General features: G+C 39.3%; 1 protein-coding gene across 12 annotated transcripts in view; it reads right to left on the bottom strand.

The window, feature by feature from the left end:
* The window catches only part of nav1b (neuron navigator 1b), a 100,385-nt gene that overhangs the window by 46,184 nt on the left and 33,789 nt on the right, over positions 1-20,412 (bottom strand). For all 12 annotated transcript variants that reach the window (XM_053683732.1, XM_053683733.1, XM_053683741.1 and 9 more), the window contains 2 exons: positions 17,587-17,689; positions 15,471-15,827 (listed from right to left, as the gene is read on the bottom strand). In XM_053683732.1, the coding sequence (XP_053539707.1) occupies positions 15,471-15,827; positions 17,587-17,689 (460 nt within the window). The remainder of the gene's footprint in view (positions 1-15,470; positions 15,828-17,586; positions 17,690-20,412) is intronic.

Here is a 20,412-nt window from a genome sequence, read left to right as displayed (position 1 = left end):
TATTAAGTTGTGGTTTTGTGCAGAGACTGTATGGCAGATTATCTCCACCAAGACTGTTTGATCAGTTTTACTTTGTGTAGCAGTTACTAGATCCTCTTATCAGCTCTACTTACTGCGCCCACCACTCAGCTGTTACTGAGAAACATGGCCACCATGCACCATATGGTTCTGACAGTTTTATTCCTCAACTGATAGAAATGCAAAATGCAGAAGGATAATAACATAACATGAAAAGGCTATGGTAATAGAGGCAATATAAAAACGACAAATTCTGCACATTAATCCAGAGGCAGTTTACCAAACCATATACTACATTATATACTACACACACAGATACACATATTATTTCACTTATTATACGACTTAGCAATCTGCCTCTAGATTAAAAGCCATAGACATAGACACCAAAGCAAACATCATCTTCAGGTTTAAAAACTAAAGGCATAATATAAAAGCAAATTTATAAACCATTGTCAATGCTTTGTTATTCTTGTACAGAGAGATACATAGGCATAGGTGTGGGCAGGAAGTGGCAAACGAAAAAAAAGCAAACAAGGAAGCCTGTTTTCACTAAACCTGGCTTGTAAAAATAGGGAGGGATTCTGTCACTGCTGAACTAAACACAGGTATAGATTTAATATGTTCTAATAAGTGTTGCTGCAACCCACTGAAATGCACAAACACTCATTTATACTGTAGCTCATGTATTATCTTTTTTAATCCTAAGAGTGGTAACAGTTAAGCTAACTTGTTTAGTCTACATTTCTCATCTTAAAGAGCCTCTGATTGTACAGTCAGTGTTTGGAATTCTGGGAGAATATATATATATATATATATATATATATATATATATATATATATATATATATATATATATATATATATATATATATATATATATATATATATATATATGTTTTCATTAAATATATATGATGAGTCTTTATTAATCACATATACATTACAGCACAGTGAAATTCTTTTCCTCGCATACCCCAGGGGTGAGAACGCAGGGTCAGCCATGGTACAGCGCCCCTGATTAAGGGCCCAACAGTGGCAGCTTGGCTGGTGCTTGAACACCGACATTCCAATCAGTAACCCAGAGCCTTAACTTCCAAGCCACCACTGCTCCAGTGTACTACATTACAGGTAGAACTGACTGGAATGGCCACAGTCTATGTAGTAAACTGAGTCAGGTCCTTTCCCCTAATAGCCTTGTAACCATGGCAACAACTTTATCATGTCCATAAACAATTGTTATTCATCCCCTTATCACCACACCTCTATCCACATGTATTTTCAAAGCTACAGGATGTAAGGATTTTTGGAATTTTGCCATCTTTATTAGAAAAATGCTGTTGTAAGCTACTTGCAGAAGAACAATTTATAATACATTAATCTCATAGCTGTGAGTTGTAAGTCAATAAACACTCAGAGAGAATCAAGGCTGCATCCCAAACTGCATAATGTGCTCTAAGTAGTATGGCTAAATCCTAACGACAACAGAGGTGTACTGACAGTACTGAACTGAGATTTGGGACACAGCCCAAGTATTTGCGACTCTGATGGTATAAATGCATGCTCCTGTTTCCTCAGTATTGGAGGAGAGTTACTTTACGGTGCACATCACTGTGATTGTTATAGTTACTGAGTACCTGCATCAGAGATTATTCTGGGAGTTTCCAACGTTGATAGATGCAAGGTAGCCAACTACCTCTACCTACCTCAGGCAAGCTAGCTAAAACACAGTCTCCTATACGATCCAATATTTGTCTTCCAATCTGTCAAACAATTTAGACATTAGCCTGATCATATTAGCATGTCAGCTAAACCACAGAGCAATAAATATACAAACTTGAGTTGATCCAACCTCGGGTTACTCGTTCTCACCCAATATAATACATTTTGCGAGACAAAATACAAGAAACACATGCAAACACCACCGTGCGTTCTCTGGATAAACAACTTCACAACTTGGTAAAGATATAAATTCCACAATGAGGATAAATCAGCAAGAGGTTCAGCTTGAAAAAAAAGCTATTACTCCTAAATCCATTGACCCTTACTCTGATTTCTGTTTGTTTTGTTTTACCAACTCTCACTTGTTATCGTGGCGTCGTACTCCATTTGTGCCTGAAACTGTGACACGATGACGTTCATGTATCTGAGCTGCTGAATGATGTAATGATGTGTCCCGCCAACTGCAACCCAATGTGAGTTACTATAGAAGTATTATCAGGGCCACTCGATAATCAAGTTTTGATTTTTCCATTAAAAAAAAAAAAAAAAAAAAAAAATGCTCAACACTGTAACTAGTACAATATTTCCATGGTATCCCATTACAGTTGTTACGAGCATTCAAAGTAAGATATAATATAAGAGTAATGTTTTGCTTCTTATATAGTGTAATATATCCAGAGCAAAAACAACCATATATTATTCGATCACACAGTGGGTCATATGATTAAAGTTTAAAAGCACACACTCTTACGTCAAACCTCATTACATCAAATCCAGTGGACACAAAGCACATACATCAGAACAAAAACATTTTCAGCATATGCGCTTTCATTACAAGGCAAATGATGTTTTCATAACTTTGTTAAATGTGCATTATGTGTCCAAATGGTGACGCTAAACCTTCATTAATAACCCTGTTTTTACCTCAGGATCATGAGGTAATATTTTGTTTTGGGGCGTGTCTCCTATCCTAGCCTTTTACTGTAGGCTCTATCTGTATAGATGCAAAGCCAAACCAGTGTCTTTTTCACACACCCACACATGACTCATATTAGTGCATTTATACCCTCAACCCCACAGCAGGCCTAAATAGTTGGCATACAGTACTTTGAATCCAACATTCATGCTTTGAAATAACTTAATTTGAGCCATAGATTCCTTCAGAAGGAAGCAGAATCACTGTGCTTTTCAAAACCAAGTGGCAAAAGGCCAAAGAAACGATAGACTGCAAGAGCATAGCACTCATGCTGATGATGCTTTCTGTCAGTATGCTTCACTGATGTTCTGCATTTAGTTTTTGCCTGTCTCTTTAATCATTAGGCTCGAAAATCACTGCAAGAGGATTTCATCAGGCAAAGTCAGTATCTTCTGAGAAACCGGAGCAGCATTCTGTGCTCTACCTTTTGTCTTTCTGTCTAAAAGATGTCACACAAAAAAGACAGCACAAAAAAATACCTTCCATCCATCCATCCATCCATCTATTTTCTGCACCGCTTATCCTACACAGGGTCGTGGGGAGCCTGGAGCTTAGGGGTCTTGTGGCACTAGGCGGTGGACACCCTGGACAGAGTGCCAATCCATCGCGCGCACACACACTCACGTTCACACACTATGGGCAATGTGGACATGCCAATCAGCCTACAATGCATGTCTTTGGACTGGGGGAGGAAACTGGAGTACCTTGAGGAAACCCCCGAAGCACGAGCAGAACATGCAAACTTAACACACACAGGGCAGAGGCAGGAATGGAATCCCAAACCCCAGAGGTGTGATGCAAACGTGCTAACCAATAGGCCACCATGCCTCCGATTGGTACATTTTATGATAATTATTTGATCTTTCCCTGTGGACAGATGTCTTCCTTTATATCTTGATCCAATCACTGTCCATGGGCAAAAAAAAAAATCAAATGTAGCATCGCAAATAATTTTTCATAATTGTGAAGAATGACTCACTAGTAAATGTACCTAGTAGTAAAGTGGTGTTCCAGTTTGACCTTGTTGACGTACAGTACATGACCTACGGTCTGCTAACTTTCCCAGGCAAGCTCCAGCATGAAACAGTGCGTGATGGGTGTTAGTGACATGAATGGCCCCAGCGCCTCTTTCATCCCCAGATGCTTTTGGTTCATGTATGTGTGTGTGTGTGTGTGTCAGTTGATGGTCTGATAGCTGTACTGCCACTACAACTTAACGACATGCGGTTAAAATGTTAGTACTCCATTTATATTTTGCATCATAAAATATTGCACTTCTACATGGCTGTATATTTCTGATGACTCTGGAGTGCACATATCCTTTGGCCAGGATTAGAGACTTAAAGAGATGAGTAAATGGAAAACGACACATTCCGCCAAGCCGAGCAAGAGCCATGTAATGGAACCAATCAAGTCACTTCATTGTACTGTACATTAATATTCCATTATTTCGGTCTATTTTAGGATTCCAGTCACATCCACACTTTAACACACTGACACACCCACACTGCTTTTCATCGGGTCATACTGAAGATAGTGGTTGGGGGGGTTACTATGGTTGCTATGGCAACACGTCCTGATCCATGTGCCGCATGCTCTGAGGCTGGCTGCTGCAGCACAGCGAGAGAAATGGAGCAGGAAAAAAAAAGAGACAGAGAGACTGGGTGGGATCATCTCCTGCAAGCCATCGTCATTTCTCCCACGCTATCTATCCCCACCCTTCAGGTTATGCAGCAAATTATTAGCAGTTTACACGTAACCATAATCAAAATGTCACTGTTACCATACTGACTGATATTTGTAAAAGATATCCATTTTTATATCATTCCCAAATTCCAAACACTCATTCATTTAGCTCTGATCTGTGCGTTAAACACTGTGGAGTGATAAGGAAAGAGGATTCTGTGTGGGCTGTTATCATCACATGCTTTGTCTTAAGCATTAGCTCACTCCATCCATCAAATGCTAAAAAAAACCCCACACCAAACAGATCACTGTTTTTTCCACTGTAGGAGAGGGATGGATAGCTGGCAGATATGACCGGGCCAGATGCCTAAGATCTGCTGTCTTTTGTATCCCAACGCATTAGGCACAACTGACAGCACACAATATTACTATGTCCAAAGACAGGGTGTGTGTAAAAAGAGCACACAGCAGGGTTGTCAAATCTTTTCTGCGAAGGGCTAGTGTGGTGTTTTATTCCAGACAAACAGGAGACAGTAGCTGTTTGAAGACTAAGAACTGATGAAAAATACAGAGAAGACTTGTAACCACAACGGCCCTTCATAATACCAATTTTTGTGTTCACAGAAATGAACGCAAAATCAAGCAAACTCCGCAAAATTCGGAGGAGCTTGAGATTTTTCAAAATTACCGCAGATTTCCAGCAGATTTGGGTCAAGACGCGTCATGTGACGTCAAAAAACAGCAGCAAAATTGAGTATTTCCAGTCGCAACAATCACAAAAAACGCTGAGGTGCTGCACTAGCGCTGAGGTGAATTTGAATACAACATTCAGAGTGATACGTCTCCTTCACTGAAAAATAAAGCAGATGCCATGTGGTGTGGCAGTCACATTCAACAGGCTGGTATTTTAAATAGAGCTGATACATTGATTGAAGTCATTAATAAATTGTGCATCAGTTATTAACATCAATAAAGACACATACAGAAAAAACTCAAAAGTTCAAACCTACATTTAACTTTTTCCCTTGGGTTAAAAACAGCTAATCAGTACATCAGTATAAAATCTGTATAATATAAAACCTTCAAAACAGCCAAAATTCTAAATTAATTACACCGGATTTCATATGAAGTTGACAAAAATTAGAGCTGCTATCTCAGCACCTTGTCTTAACTTGCTTGTGCATTTCTTCTGAAATTCTAGTGCTGACTATCTATGATCTAATTCTAATTATTAATAAACAAATAATTATTATCCTGTTTCAAAAGCAATAACAAACAAATGAGACATTTCAGGTGAACATACATAAGCAGGCATCACTCTAATCCCATTTATTGTTATTGGAAAGCAGCTCTAATTGCTACACTGTAGTGTATAGCTGGGTACAGCACAGTTTTAGAATTCTGTCAGGATATTTTGGAAATGATGTACAGGTGTCATGTGAGGGAACGGGCAGACATGCAAATGTAAGTAGGCGATCAACAAACCAAAAATCAGTGGCGAGACAATATTAAAAAAAAAAATACTAGGCAAAACTGGGTCAAGAACAGAACCGCAAGCAGAGAGATAAACAGGCTTGGTATCGTCACGAACACAGGGAATAGAGTGGAAAGAGTGAGTGAAATGAAAGTGCTTTTATACTGTGGTTGTGATTATGCTGTGCATTTAATGCAGGCATGTGTGATTAAAATGAAGGTGAGAGTGGCCGTGTCAATGTGTGAGTGTTCTGGGAATTGCAGTCCATGGCGGCCATGTTTGAAGACCGCAATTCAGGCATTTACAATCAAATAATAGTAATGACAACAATATAAATAAATAAATAAATATGTTTATTTAATAGATTGTCTTGGTTGCAGTTCTAGTGATTACTGGGATGTAATGTGTTTGGTTGCTGAATGTGGCTTGGAAACATGGATGCATTTAGACTTGCATAACCACTGCCTCTCAGATCTCCTCCTGAAGTGGTTTCAGTACTTGGATTTAAATCAGCTTTAAACACGGCTGAGACCATATACACCTGGGTTTATATTTGGATATAACCCTGATACTCAAGTTGCACATACTGACCGGTTGAAAATGGGAGAAAAAGGCTAAAAAGAAGAAGAAGAAAAAAAATAGGTTGTGTATACAGACATCTACATTTCTTTTTTTTTCTTTTTTTTTTGGCCCAGCACAGAAATCAATATTCATTATTTATCTGTCTTGATGCTTAATTTTTTTCCCATCCATTTATTATTGATCCCAAACTACTACTGTGAAGTCCCAAACATGAGAAAACCGTTCACTGGGCTGCAATGGAACCAAAATTCAGTCAAGTTTCACACTCATAGTTCATCTCTGGGGTCCCTGTTGTGTCATTACTGTCTATTTTTACAGCTTAAACATAAAGTATGACCAAAACGATGAAACCACAAGCATAACATTTCAATTAGACTCAACCTTTTAAAGAATTTACTCCTGTGTTCCAGGTTGAAATGAAGCCTACATTCCAAGAGTCTTGAGGATGACAATTAGGAGTAGCGCACGACTCTCTGAGTACACCATGAGTTTCTAAAGGACTGTATGTTCTATTGACACACGTTTTTTTTATTTCTAGTTTATTTCATGTATGTGTTTTATTAAATACGCAAAATCAGAGAGAAGGGGTACTGAAAAATCTGTCTGCAGCTCATATTTTAAAAAAAGAAAAGAAAAGAAAAGAAAACGATGTATATGAATGGAATGGTTAGATGGTTTGGTACTGTATGTAGTGATTAAGGCACGTGTAATTCACTCATCTTAAGTAAACATTATCCTGGTCAGCGTTGTAGTGGGTCCGTAGCCCATCCCTCTTGGTGTGAGGTGAGAATACACCCCGGATGACACACTCATTCACACCTAGGGCCGATTTATAGCCAATCCACCTACTGGCAAGTTTTTGGGAGGTAGAAAGAAACAAGAGAACCTGAAGGAAGCTCCACACAGACATATACAGCTCAGGATCAAACCGGGGACCGTAAGGCAGCAATGCTACTTTTAATATAAGGTACTTTAGAGTATACCTTAAAGTATCTTTGAAAAAATTATTTACAGTTGCTTATGAATTACAACTATTAGTAAAAACCGCGGGGTGATGCTTTTCAGTTCAATTCAGTAATAATTGCATTTACAATAGACGTTGTCACAAAGCAGCTTTTCAGTATGTAAATTTCGATTCCTAATGAGCAAGACAGAGGTGGCAGTGGCAAGAAAAACTCCCTGTGATGACACGAAGAAGAAACCCTGAGAGGAACCAGACTCAATAGAGTGATACCAGATAGTGGGATTATAAATTATTACAGTATTTAGGTGTAGAAGAGGAAAGTCATACCGTACTAAGTGTGATTAGAAGATGCTCAGTGTGAGCATATTGTAAATAAGATTTCTGGGATGAGCACAAGACAGTCTTTTTGATTATAGCAGTACAATTCTTAGTATGCAGGTGAGGTGAGATTATCCACTGAAGCAAGGGGGAGTCTAGGCCATAAAATGATATGGTTAAGTGGCTTGTTAGACCTTATTTTGCACGAATAACTACTGAGTAGACGCTCTTGACGGTGCTATTGATAAGCTGTATATCTTTAGGGTGCAGATACTATCAAACCTGCTGCAGTACCACACAGGGTAAGGCTAAACATCTCAGGCAGATTACCCAGAAACCTGACACTACTCCAATAGACTCTGCTTTAAGACACATGAGTGATGTCAAATCACCATGGCTGTGCACACTGAACAGTGTAAAGTGCCTTTTAAGATCAATATGCAGACACAGTACTTCGTTAAATGTATAGCACTGACCATACTAATAGCTGTTTTGAGAAAGTAATCACCAACATTAGAGTTATCACTACCATTAGCCAGTTCACTTGTTGCTAAGCTACTTGCTATTGTCCTCTGGCTAGGTTGTTGGTACGCTACTCGTGTTTGTTCCCTGTTGTTGCTGTGCTGCAATTTCAGTCCAAAATGTTGCATGAGTGTTTTAGTTCACTATAGTAGAATAGTACCAATAGCCACTCAGGCCTGTAACTGTAAACGTGAGGTTAAAATAGCTTTTAAAAATGCTTTATGTGCTTGGACAGCGCAAACAAAAGACACACTTTCGTGGAGGCCTCCATGTTTGACGTTATTACAACTTGTAAGCTACCACTTACAGGGCACCATGAAGGTAGTAAACAAATCCTGGGCAGTTTACACAGGAACCTGACACTCCAGTCTCTAACTTAACACACATCTTCTAAGGCCCCTGTTTAGTGCTTAGCACCCTGAATAATTCAGACCCCCATCCCTCACCCATTTACAACTCTCTTAGTACTCCCTGTAATAGACAGTACTGAAGCAGCTGGAATGCCAAGACTACCATTATAAAACCTACCGAACAAGCATATTACAAATTAGGCTAATGCAAAAATCATTCAGCATATTTCTTGCTTCAAATTATGTCACAACACCCATAGTTGTGGGTGTTGGGCAGCTGTGGATCAGGTGGTAGAGTGGGTTGTCCACTAATTGTAAGGTTAGTGGTTTGATTCCCGGCCCACGTGACTCCACATGCCGAAATGTCCTTGGGCAAGACACTGAACCCCAAGTTGCTCCCGATGGCAAGCGAGCTCCTTATATGGCAGCTCTGCTACCATTGGTGTAGAATCTTTGTAGGGCTTTGTAGGGCTTTGTAGAATCGCTAAGGTTAAAAAAGTGCTGTATAAATGCAGATCATTTACCATAGTCCTTACATTCTTCTGTGTGTCAGTAAACACTTAACAAATTATTTTAAGGCTTTATTAAAAAGCATAGAACATATTGTTGGATTTTGATATTAGTGGATGTGATGTCCAGGCACTGTTCTCTAACTCCAGGTTGCATTCTCTTAGCAGTCATCATAATCATTAACATCATCAGCATCATCATTGGTGCACGTCTCTGTGCTAATGAGGCTGATTAGTATTCTTCCTGTGATACACTGCACTTTGATGTCTAGTGCACTAACATTCAGCCAAAAGTACCACTACAAGGCTTGTGTTCCTCTTTCAGCTAAACACCACTAGTTTATTGAACTACAACCCAGATTCTGAAAAAGTTGGGACAGAATGGAAAATGCAAAATCAAAAAGAGTCATTTGAAAAATTCAATTCTATGTATGTGTATTCTAATGTCCTATATTGAAAATACATTGTTAATATATTATTTGATGTTTTACTTTGTAAATTTATTTTGTTTTTGAAAATATACGCTCATTTCAAATCTGATGACTGCAACACACTCCAAAAAAGTTGGGACAGTCGACTGTTTACCGCTGTGTATCGTCATCTTTTCTTTTAATAACACTTATTAAGCGTGTGGGCAAGTGGAATTTTCCCCCATTCATCCATTATGCATTTCTTCAGCTGCACAACTGTACAGGGCCTTCGTTGCCTTATTTTGAGCTTCATAATGCGTCACACATTCTCAATCGGAGACAGGTCGGTACAGCAGGCAGGCCATGCTCGCACCCGCACTCTTTGCTTACGCAACCATGCGCTTGTAATCTGGGCAGAATGTGGTTTGGCGTTGTCATGCTCTGGATGGCAGCATATGCTGCTCCAAGATGTGTACAGATCTTTCTGCATTAATGATGCCCTCTCAGGTGTGCAAGTTACCCATGCCATAGGCACTGACACACCCACATACCATGACAGATGCTGGCTTTTGGACCTGACGCTGATAACAGCTTGGAGGATCCTTTTCCTCTTTGGCCTAGAGAACACGACGACTGTTTTGTCCAAAAACTATTTGAAATGTCGACTCGTCGGACCACAAAACACGATTCCACTGTGCTACTGTCCATCTCAGATGAGAAGGAGCCCAGAGAAGTCGGCGGCGCTTCTGCACAGTGTTGATGTATGGCTTCTGCTTTGCATAGTAAAGCGTTACCTTGCATCGGTGGATGCAGCGGCGAATGGTGTTGAGTGACAAAGGTTTACCAAAGTATCCCCAAGCCCATGTCAGGATCTCCATTACAGACTCATGACGGTTTTTAAGACAGTGACGTCTGAGGGATCGGAGATCACGCGCATTCAGAAGTGGTTTTTGGCCTTGCCCTTTACGCACCAAGATTTGACCGGATTCCTTGAATCTTTTAATTATATTGTGCACTATGGAAGGTGAAATGCCCAAAATCCTACCGATTTATCATTGGGGAATGTTGTTCTCAAAGTCTTGGATTATTCGCTGACACATCTGTTGGCAGATTGGCGAGTCTCAACCTATCCTTGCTCTTGAAGGCCTAGGCCTTTTTTAGAGGCTCCTTATATAATATGATTAGACGATTGCCTCACCTGTTTCACATCACCTTCTTATTCCAACTTGTCCCACATGCTATTAGTCCCAAATTCCCCTGTCCCAACTTTTTTGGAATGTGTTGCATGCATCAATTTCAAAATAAACCTTTACCTTCAAAAAACTATGCAGTTGATTGGGTAAAACATCAAATTCCTTGTCTTTATACATTTTTTGTTTAAATACAAGTCAAAGTATATTTACAAATCACTCGTCTTTGTTTTTATTAGCATTTTCCATACTGTCCCAACTTTTTCGGAATTGGGGTTGTATATCGAACGGAGAACACTGTATTATAGTAAAAAGCAAACTCAACCTTACAGGGCTATTTTGGCATAATAACATTTAATATCTTCATTACCATGTAGTATTTTATGTCCATCGCCTTTCTATCTCCACAACATACAGTATCTCACAAAAGTGAGTACACCCCTCACATTTCTGTAAATATTTGATTATATCTTTTCATGTGACAACACTGAAGAAATGACACTTTGCTACAATGTAAAGTAGTGAGTGTACAGCTTGTGTAACAGTGTAAATTTGTTTCCCCTCAAAATAACTCAACACACAGCCATTAATGTCTAAACCACTGGCAACAAAAGTGAGTACATCCCTAAGTGAAAATGTCCAAATTGGGCCAAATTAGCCATTTTCCCTCCCCGGTGTCATGTGACTTGTTAGTGTTACAAGGTCTCAGGTGTGAATGGGGAGCAGGTGTGTTAAATTTGGTGTCATCACTCTCACACTCACTTATACTCGTCACAGGAAGTTCAACATGGCACCTCATGGCAAAGTTCTCCCTGAGGATCTGAAAAAAAGAATTGATGCTCTACATAAAGATGGCCTAGGCTATAAGAAGATTGCCAAGACCCTGACACTGAGCTGCAGCACGGTGGCCAAGACCATACCATAGGGGTTTACTCACTTTTGTGAGATACTGTACATCATAATTAATATATTTCACATATGCTATTATTTATGTGGAAAATATAATGGCCATTTGTTATAATATATAATTTTATCTTCGTTTCTTTTATCTTCATTTCTCACTACCTGAATAAGAATAAAAAAACCAGTGTCCCAAAAGACAGCGTATGATGTCTCCTTTCCGCTGCACACGATGGATATGATGGCTGGAATATGTCCTCTACTGGAAGCTGTACTGCATTTACATTTTGTTCGCAATGAGAAAACGGAAGTTTCAAGTGTCAAATTCATAACAACAAACGCTTTGGTAGTGTTTGAAGAAAGAAGCCCTTCCTGAGGACATCTCACAAAATGCAGCCCCTGAACTTCAGCAAGTGTCAATAGAAGTACAGCTGGAATTGTGTGTTGTGGTCAAATCAGACTAAATCACTTTTTGGTCATGTGCATTATGAACATGTTGGGCCACAAAAAGAGACTTCATACAAGAAAAAAGCATCTGATACCAACTATAAAATATTGTGGTGGTTCAGGTTTTGGTAAAGATGTTACTGAAGATGAATGAATTTCCCAGTTTGAGCTCAAAATATAAATGGTCTGCACTTATGCATATAAAATGCATGTTATTCTTTTATATATAATTTTTTTCTCAATTTCATCAAGAGTCCAAATAATTCTGGATGGCACTATCGTTTGTCAGTAGTAGTGAAAAGGCAGTCTGATTGCATCACAGAAGAAATCACCCAATTCACAGAGAATGGTAAATGATGAAGCAATGAAAGAGCATTCAAAGTAAGCAAGACCTAAAAATTACAAGCGTGCCACAGCACCATGGCCTTTCAGCATGTTGATTATGAATTTAAAACAAAAGCCCTTACTTAGTAAGTGAAACTGACTAATATCATTAGCTTACCACTTTATGTTACCTGCATGTTACTGTAGCACATGAATTTCATTGTTTTTTTTTATACTCTGCATCCTGATTACATTTGACAGTAAACCTGACTTGGCAATAGAACACAAAAGAGGGAGTGCGGAAATAACATCAAGGCTGTGATTTCGCTGCAGGCATGAACCAAAGGCAAGTGCTGTAGATCATTACAAGCGTAGTACTATTCTGCGATAACACATGACAGTATCTCTAGCCCTTCCAGCTCTGTACCCCAGAGAGAAGGGCCTAATTCCTGAAGAACTGAAATGTAGACACTCTGAAAGTAGGGCTGGTGCTGAACTAAAAACGACAAAGAGGACATTTAAACCCCACCTTGGTTCATAATATAGGGAAAATTTCTTTCTCCAATATTTTACCTAGATTCCATTAGTTTCTTAGCTGCTCAACCAGGCAGAATAAAACATAAGACTTGCTGCAATAAGATGAGGTATGCTTACAGCTTCAAAGTCCAGCCAACATGTGGCAGATTAGACCACATCCGAGTTCTGTTTATGTCTTTGTACAGGCTTATTTTCCAACAACATCCTGTAATCACAAGGACAGTGACACAATGGTCAAATGAAGCCACTAAGGCTCTGAGTGAAGCTCTGGAGGAAACCAACTGAGATAAAAGTCACATAAGGACAGTATAAATAGTTTAGTGGACTGTATGTCTGTGTGGATGACACTATACCCCAACATAGCACACTTTTCCATCCCTGGATTACGAACAATCTGAAGGTTTGAATAACAAGAAAAGGCCAATAGGAACATGGAGATGGTCAATAAGTGAAAACAGGTTTGCCTAAGGACTATCTGCCATTTGAAAAGCCATCAGCATTTCATCACCCTTCTCCCAGGCCACCAGCTGTTTGTCACACTTAACCTCTCAACTACCCACTTCCTCACACTGTACAGAGTACACATTAATAGCCATCAACAGGATTACTGATGCCTATTCATCAGCAGCAGTGACAACTGTTTGTGGATGGTTCAGTGCTTCAGTTATGGAAAACACTGTGCATAGACTCAATACCTAAGAGTAGTAGGTTTAGGGGCCTCAATGATTATAGGCCAGTAACACTGAAATCTCATATCACAAAGGCACGCACGAGTCTGGTCTTGGTCCACTCCAGACTCTTGTTCATGAATCTTGGAACCCCTTTCGGCTGGCATATCACCCCCATGATGGCTGAGTAATTATTTACATCATGCAGATGGCTTACTCTTACTTGGATAGAACTAGCAGTACTGTGAAGATTTTTTTTTTTTTTTACTTCTCTAGTGCTTTTAACACAATCCAGTCACCACTGCAAGGAAGGAAACTGGATGAATTGCAGGTGTGTGTCCTTATGATCTCATCTCATGGATCACAGACTTCCTGGCTAGCAGACCACAATTTCTAAGGCAAAGGAACTATAAGTCTGAAAAGGTATTGCCCAACAAAATAGAGCCCCAGAGGATGGTCACTTCCCATTTCCTGTTTACCCTCAGCTCTGTCTTCAAGTACAACTTGGTGTCATTTCACTTGTTCTTAACATTATTCATGTTTTTTACTCTGCCCATTAAGTTCTTACAATACATTTCTCTTGTGAATGCTGTATGGAAATGTGTTTTTGTGTATTGTGTTTGAATGTTGGACGGATGTTGTATTGTCTTTGGGCTGCAAATATATCTTTGTGTGGTCTTGTTGAATGACAGGACAGTAAGAATTTAACTACACATGACAATAAAGTAACTTGCCTTGACATGACTTCTCAGATCAGAGTTCTTAAATGATTCTGCTATGATTGGGTGTGTTGAGGATTTACAGAAGGCACATTATGGATCTTGTTTGGCAGCTTTGTGAATGGCTTTGTGTGAGGCTAGAACCCTATACAGATGACTAAGCCCAAAGACCTATTGGTCAATTTCTGACTGAAAAGAACCCCTCCTAATCCTGTCTGACAAGTATCTGGGTGAACATGTAGACAATGGGAAGAATCAACTTATCAAGAGGGCAGATTCTGTCTTTGGTTCAAATCTAGACCCCCTGGAAGTGGTGGTGCTAAGGACAGTAGACAATGGTGTCCAAACTGATGAGCATGTTACCCACCACTTTCACAGCATACTTTGAGAAGTATTTTCCACAATGGGCTGATCAAAACACAATGGCCTAGAACTACAGCAGTCAGGCTGCACAACAAAGTGAATTTGGACAACTGCAATGCCACAAAATGTCAAGCAACACAATTACAATATTAGCTCTTTCATTCAGTTATCCATACTTTTTTTTTACTCTTACACTCTTATTCTTCGTGTATGCACTGTGCTTTGTGTGACTGCTACAACCAAGCAGCTATCTATCTGTCTGTCTGTGTTTACTGTGTATAAATATGGCTGCGTGTCACTGAGAAATAATACACTAAAAAAGAACACTCCATCTGACAAGTACCTTCTGTTGCTTGAGGAACACACACCCTCCGTTGTAATGATGATCCGAAGTTCATGATCTGAAGGCTTTCTAGCAGGAGCTATCTGTAACATTAATCTGTGTTTTCTTTTTGCTTTAAATAGTGAGAGAGAGAGTATAACCAACTACTGGTTACGGTCTTTTAGAATTTACTGGCCCTTCAAAAAAAGTTTATCTTGAACAGTCTGTTGCTTTGGAGACTGTTGGGTTACTATTTTTTTTTACATTTTGGCTGAAGTGTAACTTTGCCATGTTCTGTGGAGATATTATTTTCACATAAAACCTTCCTTTCAGGCCTGCCAATTGTGACAGGTGGTTCAATTTTAGGCGTTTAAAAAAAAAACCTTCCGGTTTGTAGCCACACATACCCCTAATACCCCAACAAGAGCCTACCTATCACTATCATTCTAGGACAGGTGTAAGACCTTACCCGTTGGCAAGATTATCGTCATCATCATCATCCTCATTCAGACTCTTGCTCATTAGGTCAGAATCGCTCAGGTAGCCAGATTTGAGGTCGCCATCTCCTGTGTCCAGGTTCTCGATGAGCTCAATGTGGGAGGTGTTGCTGAGGCGGCTCGAGCAGCGGGCAGGCATGGTATGAGAGGTGTACTGGGATGCTTTTGAACCCAGTGGGTAACCAGTGGAAGAGGGGGCATCGCCAGCCTGCAGACGGGGGCTGGCTTGGCCATGACGCCAGGATAGTGGAGAGGAGCGGTTGGAGAGGCTGGAGACACTACGGGCATTGGTGTCATCACTGTCATAGCACATGCTACTGTCCAGGCAACTGAGAGAAAATGAGAAGACATTTTAAGAGTTTGGATTAGGTTGGTGCAATGTTGTGTACATTAATGATAGTTTTGCAAACATAGAAATTTGTCACTTAATAGGTAATCACTGAGGATGCCATTCAATATTCTCAACAAAGCATTAATCAACGATACTTTGAAATGAAATAGAAGAAGACGTAGCACAGAAACGGTCATAGAAAATCTGCATGAAGGTGTGCATGCAGAATCTGGCCGTTGCTGAGGCTTTTCCACTCTGGGTGGAGGTTGTATAACCTAACGTGACTGTCCAAACAAACACTATAAAAGTTTCCTCTAGGGCTTTGAACAAAGCTGTTTTTACTCAGATTCCCGCTAGAGAAATCACAGATGAGACAGATTAAAAAGAGGGATGGATTGACATGCCATATGACACTCAAGATAAGTGGCTCAGCAATGTAATTATAATAAATTAAGCAATATTTTTGCTCAGAGAATAACTTTGTTCTAATGTGACATTTGATGAGTGATTTACAATGGCGTGCATGTCAGTCTGTCAGTCCTGCAACAATAGGACTGAGAAAAGCTGGGGCGAGTTCACTTTACTTAATTCAGGATGTGAATTGAAAATCTGGATAGACGTGTATGGGTGGGGAGAAATTCTGGGCACTCCATTACATGCCCTGAGATGACTAAGTGGAGATTATTGAGCTGCAAAAGTGGGTAGTGCTCAACTACATGCTCTTAAGTCAATAATTCTGTAATTCACTCAAATGAAGCATTTTATGAACCAATACTAAAAAGGATTTCTCCAACAAAAAATATAATGCTTTCAATGCTCAGAAATCATTTCATAAATTTGAAACATTATAATCATAGAATCATTTTATATTTCATATAACAATCATTATAGTCTATGTCACATTAGATACCTAGATAAGCTTATAACTTTTAGTAACATATTTGCCTTTTTTGGAGCAAATAGTAAGTTGACCAAGACACTGCCAAGAACACAAATAAGCTAAAAAGAATCAGTATTTTTACATGTCTGTAATAGTACAATGCAGGAACAGACTTTTTTTTGGTGTGATTATATATTATATTTAGCACAGGATGTTTCTTTGTTGAAATTGTGAGGTTTTCACTCTTGTGTTCATGTAAAACACAGAAAATGTTTCTTGGATGTTGGTTGCTCAAAATAACACAACATATCACATCAGCTCAGATATCAGCTAACTGGATTTTAAAACAGATGCTATAAAGGTCTGTAGCGGGATATGATGTGTAGCTACAGGATTCTAAAATATTGAGCGTTCTCTTAGGATCAGATGGGGAGGGGGCGTGGTCTGCTGAAGAGATCAAAACGCTGTGGACAGAGATATTGCTAAGTCCATTATATCCAGAGCACCCTCCCCTTTGATATAAATACAGTGTTTAGTGGACTCGGACTTCTCTTAAAAGACTCAAGACTCAGAGATATGAGGTGAACAGATAGTATGTGGGTTTAAAAGGGGGTTTGACATTTATTGACAGTGAAAGCTGTACAAACGTTTTTGTATTTGTGAAGAATTGAGGCCAGGTGTTTGGACAGCAAAAGTGGCAACTTTCCCAAAAGCAAGTGTGTGTGTGTGTGTGTGTGTGTGTGTGCGTGTATGACTGGGTCCTTGTTTTTGTACACAGTCTGCTTTGCACAGTAAATGGTTTCTGAAGCTCAATTAGTTGGTCTGTAAATATGAAATATCCTGCATGTGTGTGAATATGTAAGTGTGTGTGTCTTACCCATGGCTGAGTTGGGTCCCTCGCAGACTGGACATGGTGTCTTCCAGGTTCTGCCGGAGATCCAGAACATTCTGAACGGTACGCTTCCTCTGAGACTCTCGATCTGCCAATGACACCAACAGTTCAGAACGAGTCACTTTCACCTGACACATCAACTATAAATATGACAATATGCATTCTTACAACATGTAAACATCTGGTTGAGAAACATTTACTTTTCTCTACTATAAACTACTATATTAGTCCTGCAGGCATAAACTTAGCAGTATCACCTCTTGGGAAACTTGGACACACAAGTATGTCCTATTAACGCGTTCGTATCTGGGCTGTATGCAGATTTTGCAAGTTAAATTCAATATTTAAGCATATCTAGAGTCATTTTATGCAGGTACTTAGATTAATATTTGGGGATGCCCAATCAGATTATTCAAATTATATTAATCATGCTTAGAAATGTCTGAGACAGGGCTTTTCAATAGCACCCAGACCACAGCTTTTAAACACAAGCACAAAAAAAGCGGACAAAAGCCCGGTTCATGGAAATGAACTGTAATGATCACATAAATCAAATTTGTCTGAATTTAACAATCTGGCTTCCACCCTCATTATTTGGTAGGTTTTAAAATAGCTCTTGATACAGCACATCCCTTTTTCCCCCACAGTGAGCAGGACATACATTGACACAAAGCATGAAGCTTAGGTAGGGGAGAAACACGCTGTAGAAAAACGTGGCGTGAAAAAAAATATTTATTTTATTTTTCAATTGTGTGCAAACATTAATGTAGCCGCACCATGCTAAATCAAGATCATACTGCATATCTAATCATTTAATGAGCTATTTTGATTTCTCAAATTAATAAAAACATGCCAATGTTTTTGTAATTCTTTGTGCTCTCATTGTAAAAAAAAAAAAACATACCCAAGGACAAACTGACTAAGTCTTCATCTGCTATGTTTACAGATCAATTAGTTCAAGTGGATTCTTGAAGTGCATTCTTATAAAAGTCGGTCCCCAATTGAGATGCATTCTCTGATATCTTCCTGGAGAATAAAAAAATTCCATGCACTTCACAGGGACAAAATGATTAACTAATCAACAGTGTTATATTTATGTGCTTAATATTGTCCTTTAATGACATTCCATCGTTTTTTGGGCATATTTGCAGCCCAAAACACAAATGAGTGACCAACATGAATGAGTGATGATGAATCAGAGTGACTTATTGTTGTTACATCAATCTGACATGCTGGACTACTCACTCGAGTCAATGTCACACACAAAAATGACTTAACCTCAAGGTCAGAATCACACAACCCTAAATGTGTAGCCTAATACTTAATCAATTGACCAGAACCAGGTGATTTGAGCATAACAAGGATAGAAAAATGTATTTTCATTAGCTAGATTTCCTAAATAGGTTAACAGCAAAGTGAGCTAATTTGACTGCAGTGATTGTCCCTACAGTACTAGTGCTAAATAACACATGAGCACACTTCCTGCCATTTCCTAAATGTCATGCTTTGGATCTGAACGCTGTCTTGCCCATATACCCATTCACATGAAATGAGCTGGAGGAGCCAGATAATTAGGCCTTCACTCCCACAGAAAAATGCAACAGTAATATAATAATGCAGACGGTTAAAAATAATCTCACTCTTCTGGAAATGAAATCCAGTTAAAAACCAGTTCAACTTAAAAAATAAATGGCTGCTGTCAGTCCACCAATCATGTCTCCTCTTTTAAAACCGTGTCCTCAGCATGAACCCTGTAAAGGTGCGAGGACAGTGAGGCGTAATCAGTGAGGCAGACAGAGCTACAGTACGTCACTGCGTCATTTCCATTTAGAAAATAAATGCAACAATTTATAAACTAAACATGCGTCTCGCATGAACCACTTTCTGTTTGCAACTTGTTCACCTGGCCTCTATGGGTGATCAGCATGTCATCAGTATGACCAATCAATCCCATGGTGCAGTTAGGCATGATGTCTGCTCTGACATTATTAATGGCTGTATTGAGCTGGAGAGAGAGACTCCACGACAGTACAAGGGTTATGGCAGAATTGAATATCTCTTGTCAATCATACACCATTCCCCTGGGAGCCAAGGAATTAACAAGTGTCCTAATTAGCAGTCACTCAAGGGACTGCAGTTGTATAAATAGTAAATTAAGTACAGGATCAGCCTAGTTTATCAATTAAACAGTGATCAGGAGAGAAATAGCAGGCATGTAATTGATCTCCCACGTTAGTTACACTGTACAATGACTCTGTAAATAAATCAGAGCAAATATTATATAAATGAGTTCAGTATTACGTAACACACCAACGGCAAATCTAAATGGGGCATGAAAATGGACGAGAAACTGAAGGGCTATCAAAGTACACTCATATTTCAGTATAAATCGAATGCTAAATGCAGCCCCAAGTTTGTAAAAAAGCTTCCATTCACAGTATGCTGTTATACAGCTTCGTTTGATGAACATATGGTGCAGAAATTAAATTATAAGGTCACCGAGTCCAGACCGACACATTTACTTCCTAGGTGGTAGAAGTAGGTCACTCACACAGACAGTGACAGTGTAAAACAGTAAAACTACTGCAGCTGCTTTCTGGCTCCTGATTAGCTGTGTATTTATGTAACCATCCCAAAATGATAGCTGCTGTTTTATTATGTTTCTCATACAGTATCCTCTTCTATGCCCTGGGTGTACTGCAGTGTCCTTGCTCCTTTTTAACTCTCCTCAAGCTGGGGTCATATGTTAGAAACACAGTGAGATTCCTCATTGTGTATTCTACCAAAACACAATCTTTATGCTCAGCATGT

This window comes from Ictalurus punctatus, chromosome 11 (assembly GCF_001660625.3).
Source record: "Ictalurus punctatus breed USDA103 chromosome 11, Coco_2.0, whole genome shotgun sequence".
Taxonomy (NCBI): domain Eukaryota; kingdom Metazoa; phylum Chordata; class Actinopteri; order Siluriformes; family Ictaluridae; genus Ictalurus; species Ictalurus punctatus.
Note: the sequence above shows the minus strand (reverse complement) of the source record. Positions and strands in the feature narration are given on the sequence as shown.